The sequence below is a fragment of the Mytilus californianus genome, unplaced genomic scaffold (assembly GCF_021869535.1).
Source record: "Mytilus californianus isolate M0D057914Y unplaced genomic scaffold, xbMytCali1.0.p SCAF_9, whole genome shotgun sequence".
NCBI lineage: Eukaryota > Metazoa > Mollusca > Bivalvia > Mytilida > Mytilidae > Mytilus > Mytilus californianus.
Window position 1 is genome coordinate 80,938,864 of NW_026262745.1, and position 22,584 is coordinate 80,961,447.

Consider the following 22,584-nt stretch of genomic DNA (forward strand, 5'->3'; position numbering starts at 1 on the left):
GCCAAGTTAATTATAGATAGAGATAATTGTAAGCAGGAAAAATGTTCAGTAAATTAAGATGTACAAACACATCACCATCACCAAAACACAATTTTGTCATGAATCCATCTGCGTCCTTTGTTTAATATTCACATAGACCAAGGTGAGCGACACAGGCTCTTTAGAGCCTCTAGTGTTGTATCTCTTTTTTTAGCTCACCTGACCCAAAGAGTCACTTAACGTCCATCATCAGTCAACATCGTCTGTTATCTTTAACAGAAATCTTTTTCTTTGAAACTTTTGTGCCAATTGGAACCAAACTTGGCCACAATCATCCTTATGGTATCTAGTCTAAAAAAAGCGTCCATGATCCCTTCCAACAAACATGGCCGACATGGCTAAAAATAGAAAATAGAGGTAAACCGAAATACAAGTTTTGTCTATTATCTTAAAAACTGCTATAGATAGAGAAAGTGTAAGAAATGTTCAGAACATAGACATCTACCTATTGTGACTGTAGTACTGCCCATTTACACCAAAACTGTCAAATACTCCTTAAAGAAGTTATTATACCCCATGCAACGAGTTGCGGAGGGTATTATGTTTTCGAACCGTCCGTCCGTCCGTCAGTCCGCCAGTCCGTCAGTCCATCAGTCCTGTTTCTTGTCATCGCAACTCCTCTCAAACCACACAACAGAATTTTTCGTAACCTTTTTAGATAATAAGGACATACTATGTAGTTGTGCATATCGACAGGAAATTACGATTCAATTCTTTTTCTAGGAGTTATGTCCCTTTGAACTTATTAACTTTAATGTACTACTGCAACAGTTTGTCATCACAACTCCTCTCAAACCACACAACAGAATTTCATGAAACCTTTTCAGATAATAAGGACATACTACGTAGATGTGCATATCGACAGGAAATTACGATTCAATTTTTTTTCCAGGAGTTATGCCCCTTTGAACTTATTTGCCCAATATACTACTGCAACCTTTTGTCATCGCAACTCCTCTCAAACCACACAACAGAATTTCATGAAACCTTTTCAGATAATAAGGACATACTACGTAGATGTGCATATCGACAGGAAATTACGATTCAATTTTTTTTCCAGGAGTTACGCCCCTTTGAACTTATTTGCCCAATATAGACGGGTTTATCTGTAATTGACCTAGAAAACAATTGGGGGGGGTGACGATATTTGTTCATTTGGGACGGCGCTTTCATATTTCGAAGACTAAGCGGCATGTGAAATATTTTATTCCTGGTTGCAGTTCTTGCTGAAAAAATTAAAGGTTGCACAAACAGCTGCATCCAAAGACAAATCCCAGCAAAACTAACTATTAAGGGCTCTTCCCTAAAAGCCTCGTCTTAATGGTCCATATATACAACCCGAAATTCCGACAGTTCAGTAGTCAGACGGTCCGTTATACATTCCTAATGTTATATTGTAATACTGTATTTCACTGTATTGTATACATCGGGCACTTATATATAAGAGTCTAATACAGATTAAGGATGAAAATCTACGAGACCTCTGTTTTGGGGTGGTTGGGAGGGGAGTTGGCAAAACTCTAAATGACGCTTCTAAAACATAACTAATCATCGTTTGGAATTTACATGTTGGAGTCTTTGATGGTTTCAGTGGCGGATCCAGAAAGGGGGGGGGGTTGGACGATCAATGCATTTGAATGGGGACATATAGTTGGAACCCCCCCCCCCCCCCTTTATCCTGGGTTGGGATCCCCCCCTTTTTAAAATGGCTGGATCCGCCCCTGGGTTAAATGGCATTCGTTTATATTAAGCACGGACTGGGGCATGATGTTATATACTATACATACTATAGTAGTTGTATGTCGAGTAATTTTCTGCAAAAGAAATTGGAATCGAACACTTTATAACTATAGGATTACATGGGCAATGAAAGTTCAAAACTTCTAAAGCCCATATTCTAATCGCAAAGTTATATCTACATATGGCCCGGACACCAAAGTAATACGATACGTTACTCAATTTTGAGCATTATACGTGAGTCGAACCAAAAGCACAAAACTCTCGTCTCTGTGGACCCGTCCGATTAGAGGATTGTTAAATTTTAGGACTGTCTCATTATAGGTCTGACCACGGAAATTTCTATGATTTGATATATACATTCGACCGGGCAAGACTATTTATTTTTATCGATGTAAGCGTTATAATTATTAATATCATGATTACCAAATGATTATAATCGAAATGTAACCTGGTTTAGTATTCGTATATAATTTATCATGCCTCGCATGTAACGTATCAAATACACTGAGTTATATTTTAAGGACACGACACCTGTCCTGCAATACACTTAGAATCCTTATCTAATTACTTTATTATTTATAGCACTTATAATTTTGCCGAGGTCAAGTACGACTTCACATTCTTGTGTTTACATTTAATATTATGCGGTCTGGGCAAAAGATGTATATCTTGTTTATATTTTTTTCACGGTTGTAATGGCGATCGTACTACGACGACGCCTAGGAGTCGCGTCACAAACTAAGGCAGATAATCGGAAAAACCTGTCTATACTACTGCAACCTTTTGTCATCGCAACTCCTCTCAAACCACACAACAGAATTTCATGAAACCTTTTCAGATAATAAGGACATACTACGTAGATGTGCATATCGACAGGAAATTACAATTCAATTTTTTTTCCAGGAGTTACGCCCCTTTGAACTTATTTGCCCAATATACTACTGCAACCTTTTGTCATCGCAACTCCTCTCAAACCACACAACAGAATTTCATGAAACTGTGTAGATAATAAGGACATACTATGTAGATGTGCATATTGACAGCAAATTATGATTAAATTTTTTTTTCTGATACAATTTTTTTTTCTTAAACTTATTTTATTTCTCCAATAATAATGTGGGGACGTGGGGTATGTGAGCACGCTCACTAAGGTTCTTTAATTACCTTGAATGATGATTTTTACCAATTTCTCTTATATTTGCCTATAGACTTGAAAATATGGTAGATAGAGTGAAACTTTCAACTGCAAAAATGATCAGCAAGACAAGATCTACAAATAAGTAAACATGGCTAAAATCGTGGGATGACTTTAAATAGGACTTAGAACCCCTAAATGACCATTTTTATTATTTTTTGCATTTTGGCTTAGTATGTTTATAAGATAAAATGAAAATTTAAATTCAAAAAATGATCAGCAAGACAAGACCAACATGTTTGTCTACATGGCTGAAATTGTTTGTCAACTCCTTATTAGAGTTATTGCCCCTAAATGATGTTTTTTACCAATTGTTGCATTTTTGGCCAAAAATATTGATATAGAAAATTAGTTAACAGCAAAAAAAGATCAACAGGAAAATTTCTAGAAATTTGTCAAGATGGCAGCAATTGTCTGTTGACTCTTTCCTAAGTTATTTATTGCCCTTTTATGATGATTATTTCCCATTTTGGCATATTTGGGAATTTAATTAATCAAATTGGAGTGTATACATTTTGCACATTTCCTCATCATCTTTTACCCTGACCCATCATGTGTTTAATATTAGCAAGATACACATGTATTTACTTTGATCAGTTATTTTTGGCTATAAGATAAGGATTTGACCATTCACATTATAGATATTGGAGGTGGTCAGTTTATAAAGCTTGTTGCAGTTTCAGCAGCCATATTTTGTTTCTCTGAGATTTAATTTGACCCACCCACCATCCCCTTCAGCACCTGTCTTAATTGGGGCTACTTGATAATTTATACCATTAAAAATTAAGAAAAACACATATCCATAAAAGTACATAAGGCCAACATAATTTCAGGGAAATTATTTCCCCCCAATTCATTTATTAGGTTACCTATATGTAATATAAGAATTGTTTATACAAATAATATTTCCAGCCAACTTTGATAATTTATCTTTCCAGTAAACATGCTAACATCTTGGATACATTTAATTAACATACACAGACTACTTACTACATCTTGAGAGTAATTTATCTGGCATTTGACACTTTGAAGTTACACTGCAATCTCACCAGGGAACATACTAATCTATTCTTAATCAGATACATGTTACAATTATTCACTGTGTGTGGTGAAAGGCAGGATAATTTCAGATCTTATAAAAATAATTACACATTATTTAGTATATATTAACTGAAGGTCAGTGATTTCAGTCTCCTCCCACTAGATGATTGATGTACCCAAAATCTGTGTGTTAAGCCATATGCATGGTCTTTGTGTAATCAGTTTCTTATTTCAAAGCAGTCAAAATAAGTTCAACTTGACAGTTTAACAGTGCTAGAATTCAATTTACCACCCACCAACCCCTTCCAAACACCTTCAATGATGTTCATGACATGAGAAACATCTCAGCTTTTACCAGTGATATTTATGCCCCCGCTGTAGTGGAGGGGGCATTAAGTTTTACCCTTTTCCGTCTGTTCATACGTCTCAAAATTGGTTTCCGTTCTCTAACTTTAGTTTGCCTCAACCAAATGTTATGAAACTTATACACAATGCTTTTTACCACAAAACACAGATCAAGTTGGAATTTTGGTGGTGTCACTTTTACCGTTCTAGAGTTATGCCCCTTTACAACTGGAAAAATTGCTGAACTTTTTCGTTTCCGTTCTCTAACTTAAGTTTGCCTCAACTAAATGTTATGAAACTTATAAACTTTGCTTATTACCACAAAACTCAGATCAAGTACAAATTTGGGTAGCATCACTTTTACAGTTATTGAGTTGTGTCCCTTCATAACATTATATGCAAGCGGGGGCATCATGATCTGTGTCCCATGGACACATTCCCCATTTATTTTTATTTTATAACTTGTTTTCCTTGATGGAATTATATCACTGGTCATTTCTAAAATTTCATTCATCCCCAAGCATTTTGGAGACAAATTTTATCACCATTTATTCCAGCGCCAGATTGATAGACCCTTCTACTTACTACTTGTAACAGCACCACATGGCTATCCCCCATGCAGACCTTGCACACCCCGGCTGCAGATGAGACGCCTAGTCTCATCCCCTTGGTGGAGACCCCTCGCTTCACATTCCTGGCTGGCGTATTGTCGAGCAGGCAGGTTCTTCCTCACACTACAGGTTGCAATTTGACTTGCTCGGCAGAAACTCCTAAATTCTTAATTATACTGAGTGTTTCTCAAGTGCCAAAATATTTTGTTACTGAATTTATTGTATTAATAAAAATTATTCATTCAAATATTCTGTCTGCTTTGAGCCAGTATGATTTATTGAGACTATGTTTTGGTTTACACACAGATACCCCCTTTCACACTTATGCTAATATTAAATTATTTGGGAGTTGATTTAGATCTACAATGCTCAATTTCGCTGATGGTGAGTTTATAAAATTTTTACTTGTTACAATTTACTTTTGACCTAAACTCACCATTGGGGACTTTGTGGATTGTGATATTAAATTTGAGTTTTGCTATCAAGAGAGTTACATCAGAACTAAGAAAACATTGGATCTACAAGGATTTGATTCATTACCATACAAACAGAAAATTATTTACATATTTACATACCAAGAGACAATTACAGATAATAAAACACCACCTATAAAAACTAGGTTTGCACAATCAGTCAAGTTATAACATCAAATCTATGCAGTGATGGGATCTACACAACCTTGCCTGCATGTAACATCAACTTATAGGTGAGGTACCACAGGGTTCCATCAGGGTGAGGGAGTCAAAATAGAAAAATGTAGCTAAATATTTTAAGTGAAGATCTATTTATATGACAACATCATTTCATTTGCCTGTGTAAAAAACTAGGTAGATGCATAGAAGAATGTCACATGATATGTCCTTTCAAACTCAACAAAGAAATAGCAAATTCCCTATTGACTTGTCATAGAATTACTGGAATTAAATTATTTTACAAATAAAATATTTGCTTATTGACCATTTTATCTTGTTAATTTGTTGAATTCAGAATGTAGAAATATCAAATGAAGGCTGCATAGAACTTCCAGAAGAGCCTGTGACTACACCAGGGAGATTAACTCTTGGAATAACTGTAAGTAGACACCTGCCTTTTTTATGACCATTTTGACCTCTAGAAGTCATTTGGTTGCTTTCTTACTGCTCACCCAATTTTGTCACTATAACCCGCCTACAAACAAATCTCATACAAGTGGGAGGTTTAGCTAGATATAAAACCAGGTTTAACCCTCCATTTTCTTTGCAAATTGCCTGTACTAAGTCAGGAATATTGGTTGATATACTGTGAAAGTCCTTTAATTCGTGGGATTTTTGAACATAATCATATGTTGTTTTATAATGATTTGTGGGATATTGCAAAAAAATGTGTTCATTTGCACTTACTTGTTCATCTTTCATTACTGACAACATTCATCAAATTTTTAATTAGATAATTGCTTTTCATTTTCAAGTCATCTATGCTTACACATTGTCTTAATTGAAGGAAATTGCAAAGTAAACATTTTAATCGTTGCACACCAGAAGTGATGACACTAATTAACCCAAGATGTTTGTTAATCAGTTGATCATTTGGATCAACTGATTAACAAACATCAAGAGTGTTAATTGGGTCATAAATATGTCACTTAAAGAAAACGTAACATAACAAACTAATTCTTTTGAAAGCTAGCCAAATATGATTTTTGTCGAGCCTGCGACTTTTGTCGCAGAAAGCTCGACAAATGACTTTAATAGCAGACTTGTTTTTGTACTGTTATGAATCACAGTTTATGACCAAACTCAGTAAAGACCTGTCTAAATTGCATTTAATTGATAAATTCAACAACACCTACCGTTATCTTGATGATATTTTTTCGTTAAATAATCAAGAATTTTCTCAATATACTGCCGAAATTTACCCAAAGGAACTTACTTTAAATAAATCAAATTTAAACGGTAACAACTGTCCTTTCCTAGATTTAGATATTTCGGTTTTACACGGGAAACTCCACACTAAAATTTACGACAAAAGTGACGATTTTTCATTCCCTATTGTTAATTTTCCCTTTTTGGATGGTGATGTTCCTTTGGCACCATCTTACGGTGTTTATTTTTCACAACTCGTTCGCTATGCCCGTGTCTGTTGTGACTTTTTTGATTTTAACGAACGTATAATCTATATATTACTGGTAAATTATTAAGCCAGGGATTTCGTTACCACAAATTACTTAAAACCTTAACTAAATTCTTCCACAGATATAAAGATTTGGTTTTGAAGTTTGGTTTTACCTGTAGAAAACTTATTTCAAACGGGATTGCACATCCTCATTTTTACGGCAATATTGTTTACCGTGCCCGGAAATTTAGAAACGATCCTGGTAAACTTATTGATCCTTTAAATAAACTTATTCTAAAAGCTTACCAATTCAACATTAAATATTGATTTTGTTATCAGTAAATTAAAAGCAAACTAAATATTATTGTTATATAAATATACACATTCATGGATCTACAATCTGTCGATACCTGTATCTTGGCATTGCACAAGGTCATGTTTTTCTCTGACTGTTTATGACGTCTTTACACTAAATCCATTGGATGTTGGATGTGTACGGATTGATAATTAAGTCTTAGATGCATGATTTTTTTTGTTAGTTGTTAGTGGCTTTGAACTTGCTGTCAGTAACTGCGAGTACTCTCAGATCTGTACTTAGTGTCTTTTTGTTGTTTGGATGTACAAGTACCCGGCCACGTCCACTTGTATTTGTAGTATTTGTATTTTTATCCATCTGATGAGTTAAGCCTCTTTCAACTGATTTTTAGTCCCCTACCGACGAAGTCAAAGGGGACTTTAGGTTTGCACTTCGTCCGTCTGTCTGTCTGTCTGTCCATCTGTCTGTCTGTCTGTCCATCTGTCAGTCTGGCAAATCAGTTTTCCAGACTTTTTATCTTCATGCTTGAAGATATTGATTTATCATGACAAGTTACAGGTCAAGTTCAATTTTCACGATTTTAGCTTTTCTCTTTGTTCAGTTAAAGCCCTTTCCCTAGAATTAAATGTTAGTGAAATACTTATTAATTAGTAGATTTATGTTCAAAGGGAAATAACTCATTTTTTAAAAGACTTTTAAAAGACAAAATGACATTTTGGATTTTTTTCCTTTTCTTTGGTAAATTGTTTGAAGAATTTAGTGGTAGGTTTGTTTGTCATTCTTGAAGATATTGATTTGATAATTAGTATATAGTTCTATCATGATAAGTTACAGATCAAGTTGGAATTTTGTTCCAGTCTGAAAATTTTGTGCAGAGTTATGGTCTTTGGACATAGAAAATTCACTTAAATAATCAGTTTTCATCAGTTTTTTTTGTCATGCTTGAAGATTTTGACTTGATATTTTTATGTAGTTTACACCATGACAAGTTATAGATCAAGTTAGAATTTCGTTCCATTACAATGATTTTGTAACCGGTAGGGGACTATGTATTGCCATGCAATACTCACAGAATACTTATAGTTATAGTTCGTTCTTATGTTGTACTGTTACACCACTGTACCAGGTTAGGGGGAGGGTTGGGATCCCGCTAACATGTTTAACCCCGCCACATTCTGTATGTATGTGCCTGTCCCAAGTCAGGAGCCTGTAATTCAGATGTTGTCTTTTGTTTATGTGTTACATATTTGTTATTCGTTCATTTTTATACGACCGCAAAATTTTTGCGGTCGTATATTGGTATGACGTCGGCGTCGTCGTCGTCGTCTTCCGAAGACACATTGGTTTTTGCACTCTTACTTTAGTTTAAGTAAATGGATCTCTATGAAATTTTACCATAAGGTTCAATACCACAAAAGGAAGGTTGGGATTGATTTTAGGGGTTATGGTACCAACAGTTAAGAAATTAGGGGCCAAAATGGGGCCAAAATAAGCATTTTTGTAACTTCCAGACATAACTTGTGTGTTAGTGTATGTATCTCTCTGACATTGTACCACAAGGTTCCATATCACAAAGGGAATGCTGGGATTGATTTTGGGGGTAATAGCCTCAAAATTTTAGGAATTGGGGACCAAAAAAGGGGCAAAAAACAAGCATTTTTCTAGTTTCATGACAATAACTTGTGTGTATGTGTATGGATCTTTCTGAAATTGTACTACAAACTTCCATATCACAAAGGGAAAGCTGAAATTGAGTTTGGGGGTAATTGCCCAAAATGTTTAGGAAAAAGGGGCCAAAAATAAGCATTTTTGTCGAGCCTTCGACTTTAGTCGAAAAAGCGAGACATAGCGATCCTTCATTCCTTCGGCGTCGTCGTCGGCGGCGGCGTCCACAAATATTCACTCTGTGGTTAAAGTTTTTGAAATTTTAATAACTTTCTTAAACTATCCTGGATTTCTATTAAACTTGGACAGAAGCTTGTTTATGATCATAAGATAGTATCCAGAAGTAAATTTTGTAAAAATAAAATTCCTGTTTTTCCGTATTTTACTTGTAAATGGACTTAGTTTTTCTGCCAGGAAACATTACATTCACTCTGTGGTTAAAGTTTTTAAAATTTTAAAAACTTTCTTAAACTATCTTGGATTTGTACCAAACTTGGACAGAAGCTTGTTTATGATCATAAGATAATATCCAGAAGTAAATTTGTTAAAAAAAAATTTCATTTTTTCCGTATTTTACTTATAAATGGACTTAGTTTTTCTGCCAGGAAACAATACATTCACTCTGTGGTTAAAGTTTTTAAAATTTTAATAACCTTCTTAAACTATCCTGGATTTGTACCAAATTTTGGACAGAAGCTTGTTTATGATCAAAAGCTAGTATCTAGAAGGAGAAATTTTGTTAAAATTTGTACCTGTTTATCCGTATTTTACTTATAAATGGACTTAGTTTTTCTTCCAGTTAACATTAAATACAGTCTGCAGTTAAAGTTTTTAAAACATTTATTAGATTCATAAACTATCCGGAATTTATACCAAACTTTGACAGAAGCTTCTTACAATCAAAAGATAGTATCTAAAGGAATATTTTTATTGATTTTTTTCCTCATTTTTGTTGAGCCTGCAATTAACAGCAAAAGTAGGCGAGACACTGGGTTCCGCGGAACCCTTACAAATTTTTCTAGTTTCCAGACAATAACTTGTGTTCAAGTGTATGGATCTCTCTGAAATTGTACTGCAAGGTACCATACCACAAAGGGAAGGCTGGGATTGATTTTTGGGGTAATTGCCTCAAAATTTTAGGAATTCTTTAAAATTTTCCATTTTAAATTGGTTATTTCTGATTTATATATAAAAGCAAATAATAATGATATGGTTTGAATAGGTGTTCTTAGACCACATTCATTCTGTGTCAGAAACCTATGCTGTGTCAAATATTTAATTACAATCCAAATTCAGTGCTGTATCAAGCTTGAATGTTGTGTCCATACTTGCCCCAACTGTTCAGGGTCGTATCAAGCTGCGCCCAGCGGAGCATTTTATTTGTACATAAATTAGGCCGTTAGTTTATCGTTTGAATTGTTTTACATTGTCATTTCGGGGCCTTTTATAGCTGACTGTGCAGTATGGGCTTTGCTCATGTTGAAGGTCGTACGGTGACCTATAGTTGTTAATTTCTGTGTCATTTGGTCTCTTGTGGAGAGTTGTCTCATTGGCAATCATACCACATCTTCTTTTTAGCTCACCTGGCCCGAAGGGCCAAGTGAGCTTTTCTCATCGATTGGCGTCCGTCGTCCGTCGTCGTCCGTCGTCGGCGTTAACTTTTTACATTTTGAACTTCTTCTAGAGAACCACTGAATGGAATGAAACCAAACATGGCATGAATGTTCCTTATGAGGTGCTGACCAAGTGTTGTTACTTTGTAGCCAATCCATCATCCAAGATGGCCGCCAGCGGGGGACTTAGTTTAACATAGGACCCTATGGGAAATGCATACAAATGACTTCTTTTAGAGAACCACTGAATGGAATGAAACCAAACATGGCATGAATGTTCCTTATGAGGTGCTGACCAAGTGTTGTTACTTTGTAGCCGATCCATCATCCAAGATGGCCGCCAGCGTGGGACTTAGTTTAACATAGGACCCTATGGGAAATACATAAAAATGTCTTCTTTTAGAGAACCACTGAATGGAATGGAACCAAACATGGCATGAATGTTCCTTATGAGATGCTGACCAAGTGTTGTTACTTTGCAGTCGGTCCATCATCCAAGATGGCCGCCAGCAGGGGACTTAGTTTAACATAGGACCTTAAGGGAAATACATACAAATGTCTTCTTTTAGAGAACCACTGAATGGAATGAAACCAAACATGGCATGAATGTTCCTTATGAGGTGCTCACCAAGTGTTATTACTTTGTAGCCGATCCATCATCCAAGATGGCCGCCAGCGGGGGACTTAGTTTAACATAGGACCCTATGGGAAATGCATACAAATGACTTCTTTTAGAGAACCACTGAATGGAATGAAACCAAACATGGCATGAATGTTCCTTATGAGGTGCTGACCAAGTGTTGTTACTTTGTAGCTGATCCATCATCCAAGATGGCCGCCAGCGGGGGACTTAGTTTAACATAGGACCCTATGGGAAATGCATACAAATGACTTCTTTTAGAGAACCACTGAATGGAATGAAACCAAACATGGCATGAATGTTCCTTATGAGGTGCTGACCAAGTGTTGTTACTTTGTAGCCGATCCATCATCCAAGATGGCCGCCAGCGGGGGACTTAGTTTAACATAGGACCCTATGGGAAATACATACAAATGTCTTCTTTTAGAGAACCACTGAATGGAATGAAACCAAACATGGCATGAATGTTCCTTATGAGGTGCTCACCAAGTGTTGTTACTTTGTAGCCGATCCATCATCCAAGACGGCCGCCAGCGGGGGACTTAGTTTAACATAGGACCCTATGGGAAATGCATACAAATGACTTCTTTTAGAGAACCACTGAATGGAATGAAACCAAACATGGCATGAATGTTCCTTATGAGGTGCTGACCAAGTGTTGTTACTTTGTAGCCGATCCATCATCCAAGATGGCCGCCAGCGGGGGACTTAGTTTAACATAGGACCCTATGGGAAATGCATACAAATGACTTCTTTTAGAGAACCACTGAATGGAATGAAACCAAACATGGCATGAATGTTCCTTATGAGGTGCTGACCAAGTGTTGTTACTTTGTAGCCGATCCATCATCCAAGATGGCCGCCAGCGGGGGACTTAGTTTAACATAGGACCCTATGGGAAATACATACAAATGTCTTCTTTTAGAGAACCACTGAATGGAATGGAACCAAACATGGCATGAATGTTTCTTATGAGATGCTGATCAAATGTTGTTACTTTGCAGTCGGTCCATCATCCAAGATGGCCGCCAGCGGGGGACTTAGTTTAACATAGGACCCTATGGGAAATACATACAAATGTCTTCTTTTAGAGAACCACTGAATGGAATGAAACCAAACATGGCATGAATGTTCCTTATGAGGTGCTCACCAAGTGTTGTTACTTTGTAGCCGATCCATCATCCAAGATGGCCGCCAGCCGGGGACTTAGTTTAACATAGGACCCTATGGGAAATGCATACAAATGACTTCTTTTAGAGAACCACTGAATGGAATGAAACCAAACATGGCATGAATGTTCCTTATGAGGTGCTGACCAAGTGTTGTTACTTTGTAGCCAATCCATCATCCAAGATGGCCGCCAGCGGGGGACTTAGTTTAACATAGGACCCTATGGGAAATACATAAAAATGTCTTCTTTTAGAGAACCACTGAATGGAATGGAACCAAACATGGCATGAATGTTCCTTATGAGATGCTGACCAAGTGTTGTTACTTTGCAGTCGGTCCATCATCCAAGATGGCCGCCAGCGGGGGACTTAGTTTAACATAGGACCCTATGGGAAATACATACAAATGTCTTCTTTTAGAGAACCACTGAATGGAATGAAACCAAACATGGCATGAATCTTCCTTATGAGGTGCTGACCAAGTGTTGTTACTTTGTAGCCGATCCATCATCCAAGATGGCCGCCAGCCGGGGACTTAGTTTAACATAGGACCCTATGGGAAATGCATACAAATGACTTCTTTTAGAGAACCACTGAATGGAATGAAACCAAACATGGCATGAATGTTCCTTATGAGGTGCTGACCATGTGTTGTTACTTTGTAGCCGATCCATCATCCAAGATGGCCGCCAGCGGGGGACTTAGTTTAACATAGGACCCTATGGGAAATACATAAAAATGTCTTCTTTTAGAGAACCACTGAATGGAATGGAACCAAACATGGCATGAATGTTCCTTATGAGATGCTGACCAAGTGTTGTTACTTTGCAGGCGGTCCATCATCCAAGATGGCCGCCAGCGGGGGACTTAGTTTAACATAGGACCCTATGGGAAATACATACAAATGTCTTCTTTTAGAGAACCACTGAATGGAATGAAACCAAACATGGCATGAATGTTCCTTATGAGGTTCTGACCAAGTGTTGTTACTTTGTAGCCGATCCATCATCCAAGATGGCCGCCAGCCGGGGACTTAGTTTAACATAGGACCCTATGGGAAATACATACAAATGTCTTCTTTTAGAGAACCACTGAATGGAATGAAACCAAACATGGCATGAATGTTCCTTATGAGGTGCTGACCAAGTGTTGTTACTTTGCAGTCGGTCCATCATCCAAGATGGCCGACAGCAGGGGACTTAGTTTAACAAAGGACCTATGGGAAATACATACAAATGTCTTCTTTTAGAGAACCACTGAATGGAATGAAACCAAACATGGCATGAATCTTCCTTATGAGATGCTGACCAAGTGTTGTTACTTTGTAGCCGATCCATCATCCAAGATGGCCGCCAGCGGGGGGCTTAGTTTAACATAGGACCCTATGGGAAATACATACAAATGTCTTCTTTTAGAGTACCACTGAATGGAATGAAACCAAACATGGCATGAATGTTCCTTATGAAGTGCTGACCAAGTGTTGCTACTTTGTTGCCGATTTACTGTTCAAGATGGCCACCAGGATATTTTATTAAATAACGGGACCAATATTAATCAAAATTTGGCCTCAATCATTATTTGGGTATCTGTTATGATTTTTATCTATCTTTACATGATTTTTAAAACCAAAGTAGAGTCAGGTGAGCGACACAGGCTCTCGAGAGCCTCTAGTTTATATAGGGATAGTGATCCAGCGGCGGTGATAGCTGCATTAACTAACTTCTTAAAAGCTTAATATTTCAAAAGGTAGAACACCTGGATGCTTCATACTTTGTATATAGATGCCTTATGATATGAAGTTTCCGTCTGTCATATGTCCATTGTCCTTGACCTCATTTTCATGGTTCAGTGACTACTTGAAAAAAAAGTTAAGATTTTTTTGTAATGTTAATTTTCTCTTATTATGAGTAATAGGATAACTATATTTGGTATGTGCATACCTTGCAAGGTCCTCATGCCTGTCAGACAGTTTTCACTTGACCTCTACCTCATTTCATGGATCAGTGAACAAGGTTAAGTTTTCGTGGTTAAGTCCATATCTCAGATACTATAAGCAATAGGTCTACTATATTTGGTATATGGAATGATTGTAAGGTGTACATGGCCAACTGGCAGGTGTCATCTGACCTTGACCTCATTTTCATGGTTCAGTGGTCATAGTTTAGTTTTTGTCGAGCCTGCGACTTTTGTCGCAGAAAGCTCGACATAGGGATAGTGATTTGGCGGCGGTGGCGTTAGCTAACTTCTTTAAAGCTTTATATATTTTAGAAGCTAGAAGACCTGGATGCTTCATACTTTGTATATAGATGCCTTATGTTACGAAGTTTCCGTCTGTCATATGTCCATTGTCCTTGACCTCATTTATATGGTTCAGTGACTACTTGAAAAAAAAGTCAACATTTTTTGTAATGTTAATTTCTTTCTTATTATGAGTAATAGGATAACTATATTTAGTATGTGCGTACCTTGCAAGGTCCTCATGCCCGTTAGACAATTTTCATTTGACCTGGACCTCATTTCATGGATCAGAGAACAAGGTTAAGTTTTCGTGGTCAAGTCCATATATCAGATACTATAAGCAGTAGGTCTACTATATTTGGTATATGGAATGATTGTAAGGTGTACATGTCCAACTGGTAGGTGTCATCTGACCTTGACCTCATTTTCATGGTTCAGTGGTCAAAGTTAAGTTTTTGAGTTTTGGTCTGTTTTTCTAATACTATATGCAATAGGTCAACTATAAATGGTGTATGGAAATATTTTATGATGTACATGTCAGTCTCACAGGTTTTATTTGACCTTGACCTCATTTTCATGGTTCATTTCTCAGTGTTAAGTTTTTGTGCTTTGGTCTGTTTTTCTTCAACTATAAGCAATAGATCAACTATATTTGATGTATGGAAGGATTGTAAGGTGTATATGTCTGTCTGGCAGGTATCATCTGACCTTGACCTCATTTTCATGGTTCATTGGTCAATGTTAAGTTTTCATGGTTAAGTTTGTTTCTTAGATACTATAAGCAATAGGTCAACTATATTTAATGCCTACGTTGATTATAAGGTGTACATGTCTGTCTGGCATGGTTCATCTGACCTTGACCTCATTTTCATGGTTCATTGGTCAATGTTAAGTTTTCTTGTTTAAGACTGTTTCTTAGAAACATTAAGCAATAGGTCAACTATGTTTGGTTTATTGAATGATTGTAAGGTGTACATGTATTTCTCGTTTGGTTTATCTGACCTTGACCTCATTTTCTTGGATCATGTTAAGTTTATGTGTTACTTGTAGTAAAGCTTTGTATTTAGGACTATCAACATAAAATCAATGGTTTGTAAAGAAGGCAAGACATTTCAGCGTGTGCACCCTTGTTGTGTTTTGGTGTGTTTTTCTAATACTGTATGCGATAGGTCAACTATATTTGGTGTGTGGAAATATTTTATGATGTACATGTCAGTCTGGCAGGTTTTATTTTACCTTGACCTCATTTTCACGGTTCATTGCTCAATGTTAAGTTTTTGTGTTTTGGTCTGTTTTTCTTATACTGTATGCAGTAGGTCAACAATATTTGGTGTATGGAAATATTTTACGATGTACATGTCAGTCTGGCAGGTGTCATTTGACCTTGACCTCATTTTCACGGTTCATTACTCAATGTTAAGTTTTTGTGTTTTGGTCTGTTTTTCTAATACTGTATGCAGTAGGTCAACAATATTTGGTGTATGGAAATATTTTACGATGTACATGTCAGTCTGGCAGGTTTTATTTGACCTTGACCTCATTTTCATGGTTCATTGCTCCATGTTAAGTTTTTATGTTTTGGTCTGTTTTTCTAATACTGTATGCAGTAGGTCAACAATATTTGGTGTATGGAAATATTTTATAATGTACATGTCAATCTGGCAGGTTTTATTTGACCTTGACCTCATTTTCATGGTTCATTGCTTATGTTAAGTTTTGTGTTTTGGTCTGTTTTTCTTAAACTTAAAGCAATAGGTCAACTATATTTGGTGTATGGAATGATTGATTGTAAGGTGTATATGTCTGTCTGGCAGGTATCATCTGACCTTCACCTCATTTTCATGGTTGATTGGTCAATGTTCAGTTTTCCTGGTTAACTTTGTTTCTTAGATACTTTAAGCAATAGGTAAACTATATTTGACGCATGGAATGATTGTAAGTTGTACATGTCTGTCTTGCAGGGTTCATCTGACCTTGACTTCATTTTCATGGTTGATTGGTCAGTATAGATTTTCCATGGTTTGGTCTGTTTCTTTTATACTATAAGCAATAGGTCATCTATATTCTGTGTATGGAATGATTGTATTAAAGGTGTACATGTATTTCCAGCTTGGTTTATCTGACCTTGACCTCATTTTCTTGGATCATAAATGTTAATGTGATACTTGTAGTAAAACTTTATATGTAGGACTATCAACATAAAATCAATGGTCAGTATAGTAGTCGAGACATTTCAGCATGTGCACTCTTGTTTTCTAAATGTGATACATGTATGCGAATATCCACAAAACTGAATTCATGGTATTTGTAATAGTGCTGTGGGTTATTTTATTTTTTGTGGGTACCAATTTTCATCGATTGACAAAAAAAATTTGTAATGTTTCTGGATAAATAAATTTGTTGTTTTGCCAAAGTTTGCATTTAAGTCTATACAAAATTGTACTTTGTTGAACATTTAATTCTAGGTTAAAATATCACAAAATCAATGAAAGTTGGTATCCCACAATTTATAATGAATCCACAGTATACCAAATTTACTTGTTTCTGTCTCTTAACATGCTATCAATAATGTATAATATAAACATTAGAAAATTCATTCATGTCAACTTTCTAGAGCAATGGGAGTGTTCTAATATCTTTTGCACAAAAATGTGTTTTACATCCCGTTTTTATACGACCGCAAAATTTTGGTATCACAGCGTCGTCAGCATCGTCTGAAGACATTTGGTTTCCGGACAATAACTTTAGTAAATGTAAATAGAAATCTATGAAATTTAAACGCAAGGTTTATAACCACAAAAGGAAGGTTGGGATTGATTTTGGGGGTTATAGTCCTAACAGTGTAGGAATTAGGGGCCAAAAAGGGGCCCAAATAAGCATTTTTCTAGTTTCCAGACAATAACTTGTGGAACGGTGTATGGATCTCTCTGAAATTATACCACAAGTTTCCATACCACAAAGGGATGGTAAGGATTGGCTTTGGGGGATATGGCTCAAACCGTTTAGGAATTAGGGGCAAAAAAGGGGGAAAAACAAGGGTTTCCTGGTTAATGGACAATTAAAAAAAAGTACAATGTTATGTTTGGATTACCTCCCTTACACTGCTTTTAAATTATGTATAAAGAAATGTTGTATTGTCTTGAGGTGATTAGCTGTCAATTTATTTTTAGAAGTTACTATTTAAAAATGCTGATTAAGGAATATTAATTTTAGCCATGATTATGTATGTCATTTTCTATTTTAAGACTTTTATGATGTATTTAAATGGGTAATTATGGTTGCAAACTCCATTGGAAATTTGAATTGAGATTATGACCATATCTTGAGGGAAAGAATCGCAACAGCATAGTGTATTGCACAAAAGCAAAAAAAAAGTGGGGGTTAATTTTTTAATTTTTTTTTTTTGGGGGGGGGGGGGGGGGTCAATTCGCAAGTGCATAGTTTATTGCACAAAAGGAAAAAATTGAAAATCATATAACCAATTCTAAGTTCTTTGACTACAGTTATTCTGTGTCAGAAACCTGTTATGTGTCAAATATTTAATTACAATCCTAATTCAGACGTGTATCAAACGCGAATATTGTGTCCATTTTTCCCCAACTGTTCAGGGTTGGACCTCTGCGGTCGTATCCAGCTGCGCTCGGCGAAGCAATTTATTTTTATTACCCGGTAATATTGTATTTATATTGTGTCATAGATCAAATTTATTCTTTCAGTGTATGTTTACTTGTTTTTTGTCTCGTCTGCGACGAAAGTCGCAGTATTCTAGACATAGGTATTACTATGCGGCGTTGGTGTCAACTATTTGTATAAAGCTTTATATTTCAGAAGGGAGAAGAGCTGGATGCTTCATACCTTGTATGCAGATACCTTATGTTACGAAGTTTTCGTCTGTCATATGCCCATTGTCCTTAACCTCATTTTCATGGTTCAGTGACTGATTGAAAAATAAGTTTTTTTGTCATGTGAATTTCTCACTTATTATGAGTAAAAGCATAACTATATTTGGTATACGGGTTCCTTGCAACATCTACATGTCCGTCATACAGGGTTAACCTGACCTCGACCTCAATTCATGGATCAGTGATCAAGGTTAAAGTTACGTGATTAGGTCCGTTTCTCAGATACTACAAGCAGCAGGTCAACTATATGTGGTGTATGGAATGATTGTAAGGAGTACATATCAGACTGGAAGGTTTCATCTGACCTTGACCTCATTTTCATGGTTTATTGGTCATTGTTAATTTTTTGTGTTTTGGTCTGTTTTTCAAGTACTGTAAGCAATAGGTCAACTATATTTGGTGTATGGAATGATTGTAAGGTGTACATGTCTGTCTAGCTGGTGTCATCTGACCTTGACCTCATTTTAATGGTTCATTGGTCAATGTTAAGTTTTTGTGTTTTGGTCTGTTTTTCAAGTATTATAAGCAACATGTCAACTATATTTGGTTTATGGAATGATTGTAAGGTGTACACGTCTGTCTAGCCGGTGTCATCTGACCTTGACCTCATTTTCATGGTTCATTGGTCAATGTTAAGTTTTTGTGTTTTGGTCTGTTTTTCAGACTAATAGCAACATGTCAACTATAATTGGTGTATGGAATGATTGTAAGGTGTACATGTCTGTCTAGCCGGTGTCATCTGACCTTGCCCTCATTTTCATGGTTCATTGGTCAATGTTAAGATGTTGTGTTTTGGTCTGTTTTTCAAATACTTATAGCAATAGGTCAACTATAATTGGTGTATGGAATGTATGTCTGTCTAGCCAGTGTCATCTGACCTTGCCCTCATTTTCATGGTTCATTGGTCAATGTTAAGTTTTTGTGCTTTGGTCTGTTTTTCAATTACCATAAGCAATAGGTCAACTATATTTGGTGTATGGAATAATTGTAAGGTGTACATGTCTGTGTGACAGTTTTTTTATCTGACCTTGACCTCATTGTCATGGATCTTTGAAATTGTTAAGTTTTTGTGATACTTGTAGTAAAACCTTTATCTTCAAGATTTTCAACATTAAATCAATGGTCAGTCAAACAGGCGAGACATTTCAGCGTGTGCACTCTTGTGTTAATATGTCTTTTTGATCGAGTTAAGCCATTTCAATTGATATTTTATAGTGTGGTTTTCTATGTTGTAATGTTACACTACTGTTTCGGGTTAGGGTGAAGGTTGGCGCCTGTTAAAATGTTTAAACCCACTGCATTTGCTTGCACCTGTCCCAAGTCAGGAGCCTATTGTTCAGTGGTTGTCGTTTGTTGTTGTGGTTCATAAATGTTTCTCGTTTCTTGTTTTTTATATAGATTAGACCGTTGGTTTTCCTGTTTGAATTGTTTTACTCTAGTCATTTTGGGGCCCTTTATAGCTTGCTGTTCGGTGTGAGCAAAGGCTCCGTGTTGAAGGCCGTACTTTGACCTATAATTGTTTAGTTTTACACATTGTGACTTGGATGGAGAGTTGTTTCAATGGCACTCATACCACATCTTCTTATTTCTATATACCTCCTGAGAGGGAAGCAGAAACACCAATTTTAGATAAAAAAAATCTCCAAATTTCTGCATCTTCCAAGATAATTTCAAATTATTCATCTCAATTTAGATTGGAATTTTTTTCCCAGATTAAAAATTTAAAAAGAAAGATAAATCAGTAGAAAAGAAAATAAGTTCTACAACAAATGTCCCAATAAAAAAACTCTCCTTGGGAGAGGGAGGAGTTTAACTATTGACATTGAAAGTATAATGACAACATTATATTTAGTATAGCTCACTGCTTGGTTCATGACAACATTATTTCTAGTATAGCTCACTGCATGGTTCATTACAACATTATATCTACCCGGTAGTATAGCTCACTGCATGGTTCATGACAACATAATATCTAGTATAGCTCACTGCATGGTTCATGACAACATAATATCTAGTATAGCTCACTGCATGGTTCGGGACGACATTATATCTAGTATAGCTCACTGCATGGTTCATGACAACATTATATCTAGTATAGCTCACTGCATGGTTCATCACAATATTATATCTAGTATAGCTCACTGCATGGTTCATCACAATATTATATCTAGTATAGCTCACTGCATGGTTCATCACAATATTATATCTAGTATAGCTCACTGCATGGTTCATCACAATATTATATCTAGTATAGCTCACTGCATGGTTCATGACAACATAATATCTAGTATAGCTCACTGCATGGTTCATCACAATATTATATCTAGTATTGCTCACTGCATGGTTCATGACAACATAATATCTAGTATAGCTCACTGCATGGTTCATCACAATATTATATCTAGTATAGCTCACTGCATGGTTCATGACAACATTATATCTAGTATAGCTCACTGCATGGTTCATGACAACATTATATCTAGTATAGCTCACTGCATGGTTCATGACAACATAATATCTAGTATAGCTCACTGCATGGCTCATGACAACATGATATCTAGTATAGCTCACTGCATGGTTCATGACAACATTATATCTAGTATAGCTCACTGCATGGTTCATGACAACATAATATCTAGTATAGCTCACTGCATGGTTCATCACAATATTATATCTAGTATTGCTCACTGCATGGTTCATGACAACATAATATCTAGTATAGCTCACTGCATGGTTCATCACAATATTATATCTAGTATAGCTCACTGCATGGTTCATGACAACATAATATCTAGTATAGCTCACTGCATGGTTCATGACAACATTATATCTAGTAAAGCTCACTGCATGGTTCATGACAACATTATATCTAGTATAGCTCATGACAACATAATATCTAGTATAGCTCACTGCATGGTTCGGGACAACATTATATCTAGTATAGCTCACTGCATGGTTCATCACAATATTATATCTAGTATAGCTCACTGCATGGTTCATCACAATATTATATCTAGTATAGCTCACTGCATGGTTCATGACAACATAATATCTAGTATAGCTCACTGCATGGTTCATCACAATATTATATCTAGTATAGCTCACTACATGGTTCATGACAACATTACATCTAGTATAGCTCACTGCATGGTTCATGACAACATTACATCTAGTATAGCTCACTGCATGGTTCATGACAACATTACATCTAGTATAGCTCACTGCATGGCTCATGACAACATTACATCTAGTATAGCTCACTGCATGGTTCATGACAACATTACATCTAGTATAGCTCACTGCATGGTTCATGACAACATTATATCTAGTATAGCTCACTGCATGGTTCATGACAAAATTATATCTAGTATAGCTCACTGCATGGCAACTTTATATCTAGTATGAGGGTCTTATATTACAGTAAAATAGGCCAAAAGAATAAAGAATATAGAAAAATAGGGCAAGAAAATAATGAATAGAGAAAAATGCATAAATATAAAGAAAGGAGCATGCATAACAATACTTAAGATAGCTCTCTGCATGGTTTCCATGATGACGAATGGCCCGACAATAAAAACAACAACTTTTCTCCTTTTCAATTTCAGATAAACGATACAAAATCAGTGAAGTTTAGAAGTACAGTATACCTTAAGTACAAAGATCCAGTGAAAAAAAGAAAGCATCCAGAGCCACAGATTACAGTATGGAGAAATGAACCCCTAGAATATGATGAATTGATACACTCTAATTGAATAATAAAGTTTACTTAATACTAAAGTGTATTGCTTGTATCTTTTAATTGTCCTGCACATTAATATGTAATTTTTGTCAGATTTGTCACCCATAGGTCAAGTGAGCAATTCTCAACAATTATTGTTGTCTGTTTAACTGACAACTGAGCCAAATGAAAGCAAACCTAGTCACAATCATTATTTGGGTAACTTGTTTAAATAAACAGTTGCGCCATGTGCGCATGATA

General features: G+C 36.1%; 1 protein-coding gene across 7 annotated transcripts in view; it reads left to right on the forward strand.

Annotated features, from left to right (window-relative positions):
• The window catches only part of LOC127716501 (uncharacterized), a 295,020-nt gene extending 272,638 nt beyond the window's left edge, over positions 1-22,382 (forward strand). For all 7 annotated transcript variants that reach the window (XM_052222740.1, XM_052222738.1, XM_052222739.1 and 4 more), the window contains 2 exons: positions 5,959-6,042; positions 22,211-22,382. In XM_052222740.1, the coding sequence (XP_052078700.1) occupies positions 5,959-6,042; positions 22,211-22,357 (231 nt within the window). In that variant the 3' untranslated portion in view covers positions 22,358-22,382. The remainder of the gene's footprint in view (positions 1-5,958; positions 6,043-22,210) is intronic.
• The last annotated feature ends 202 nt before the right edge of the window (positions 22,383-22,584 follow it).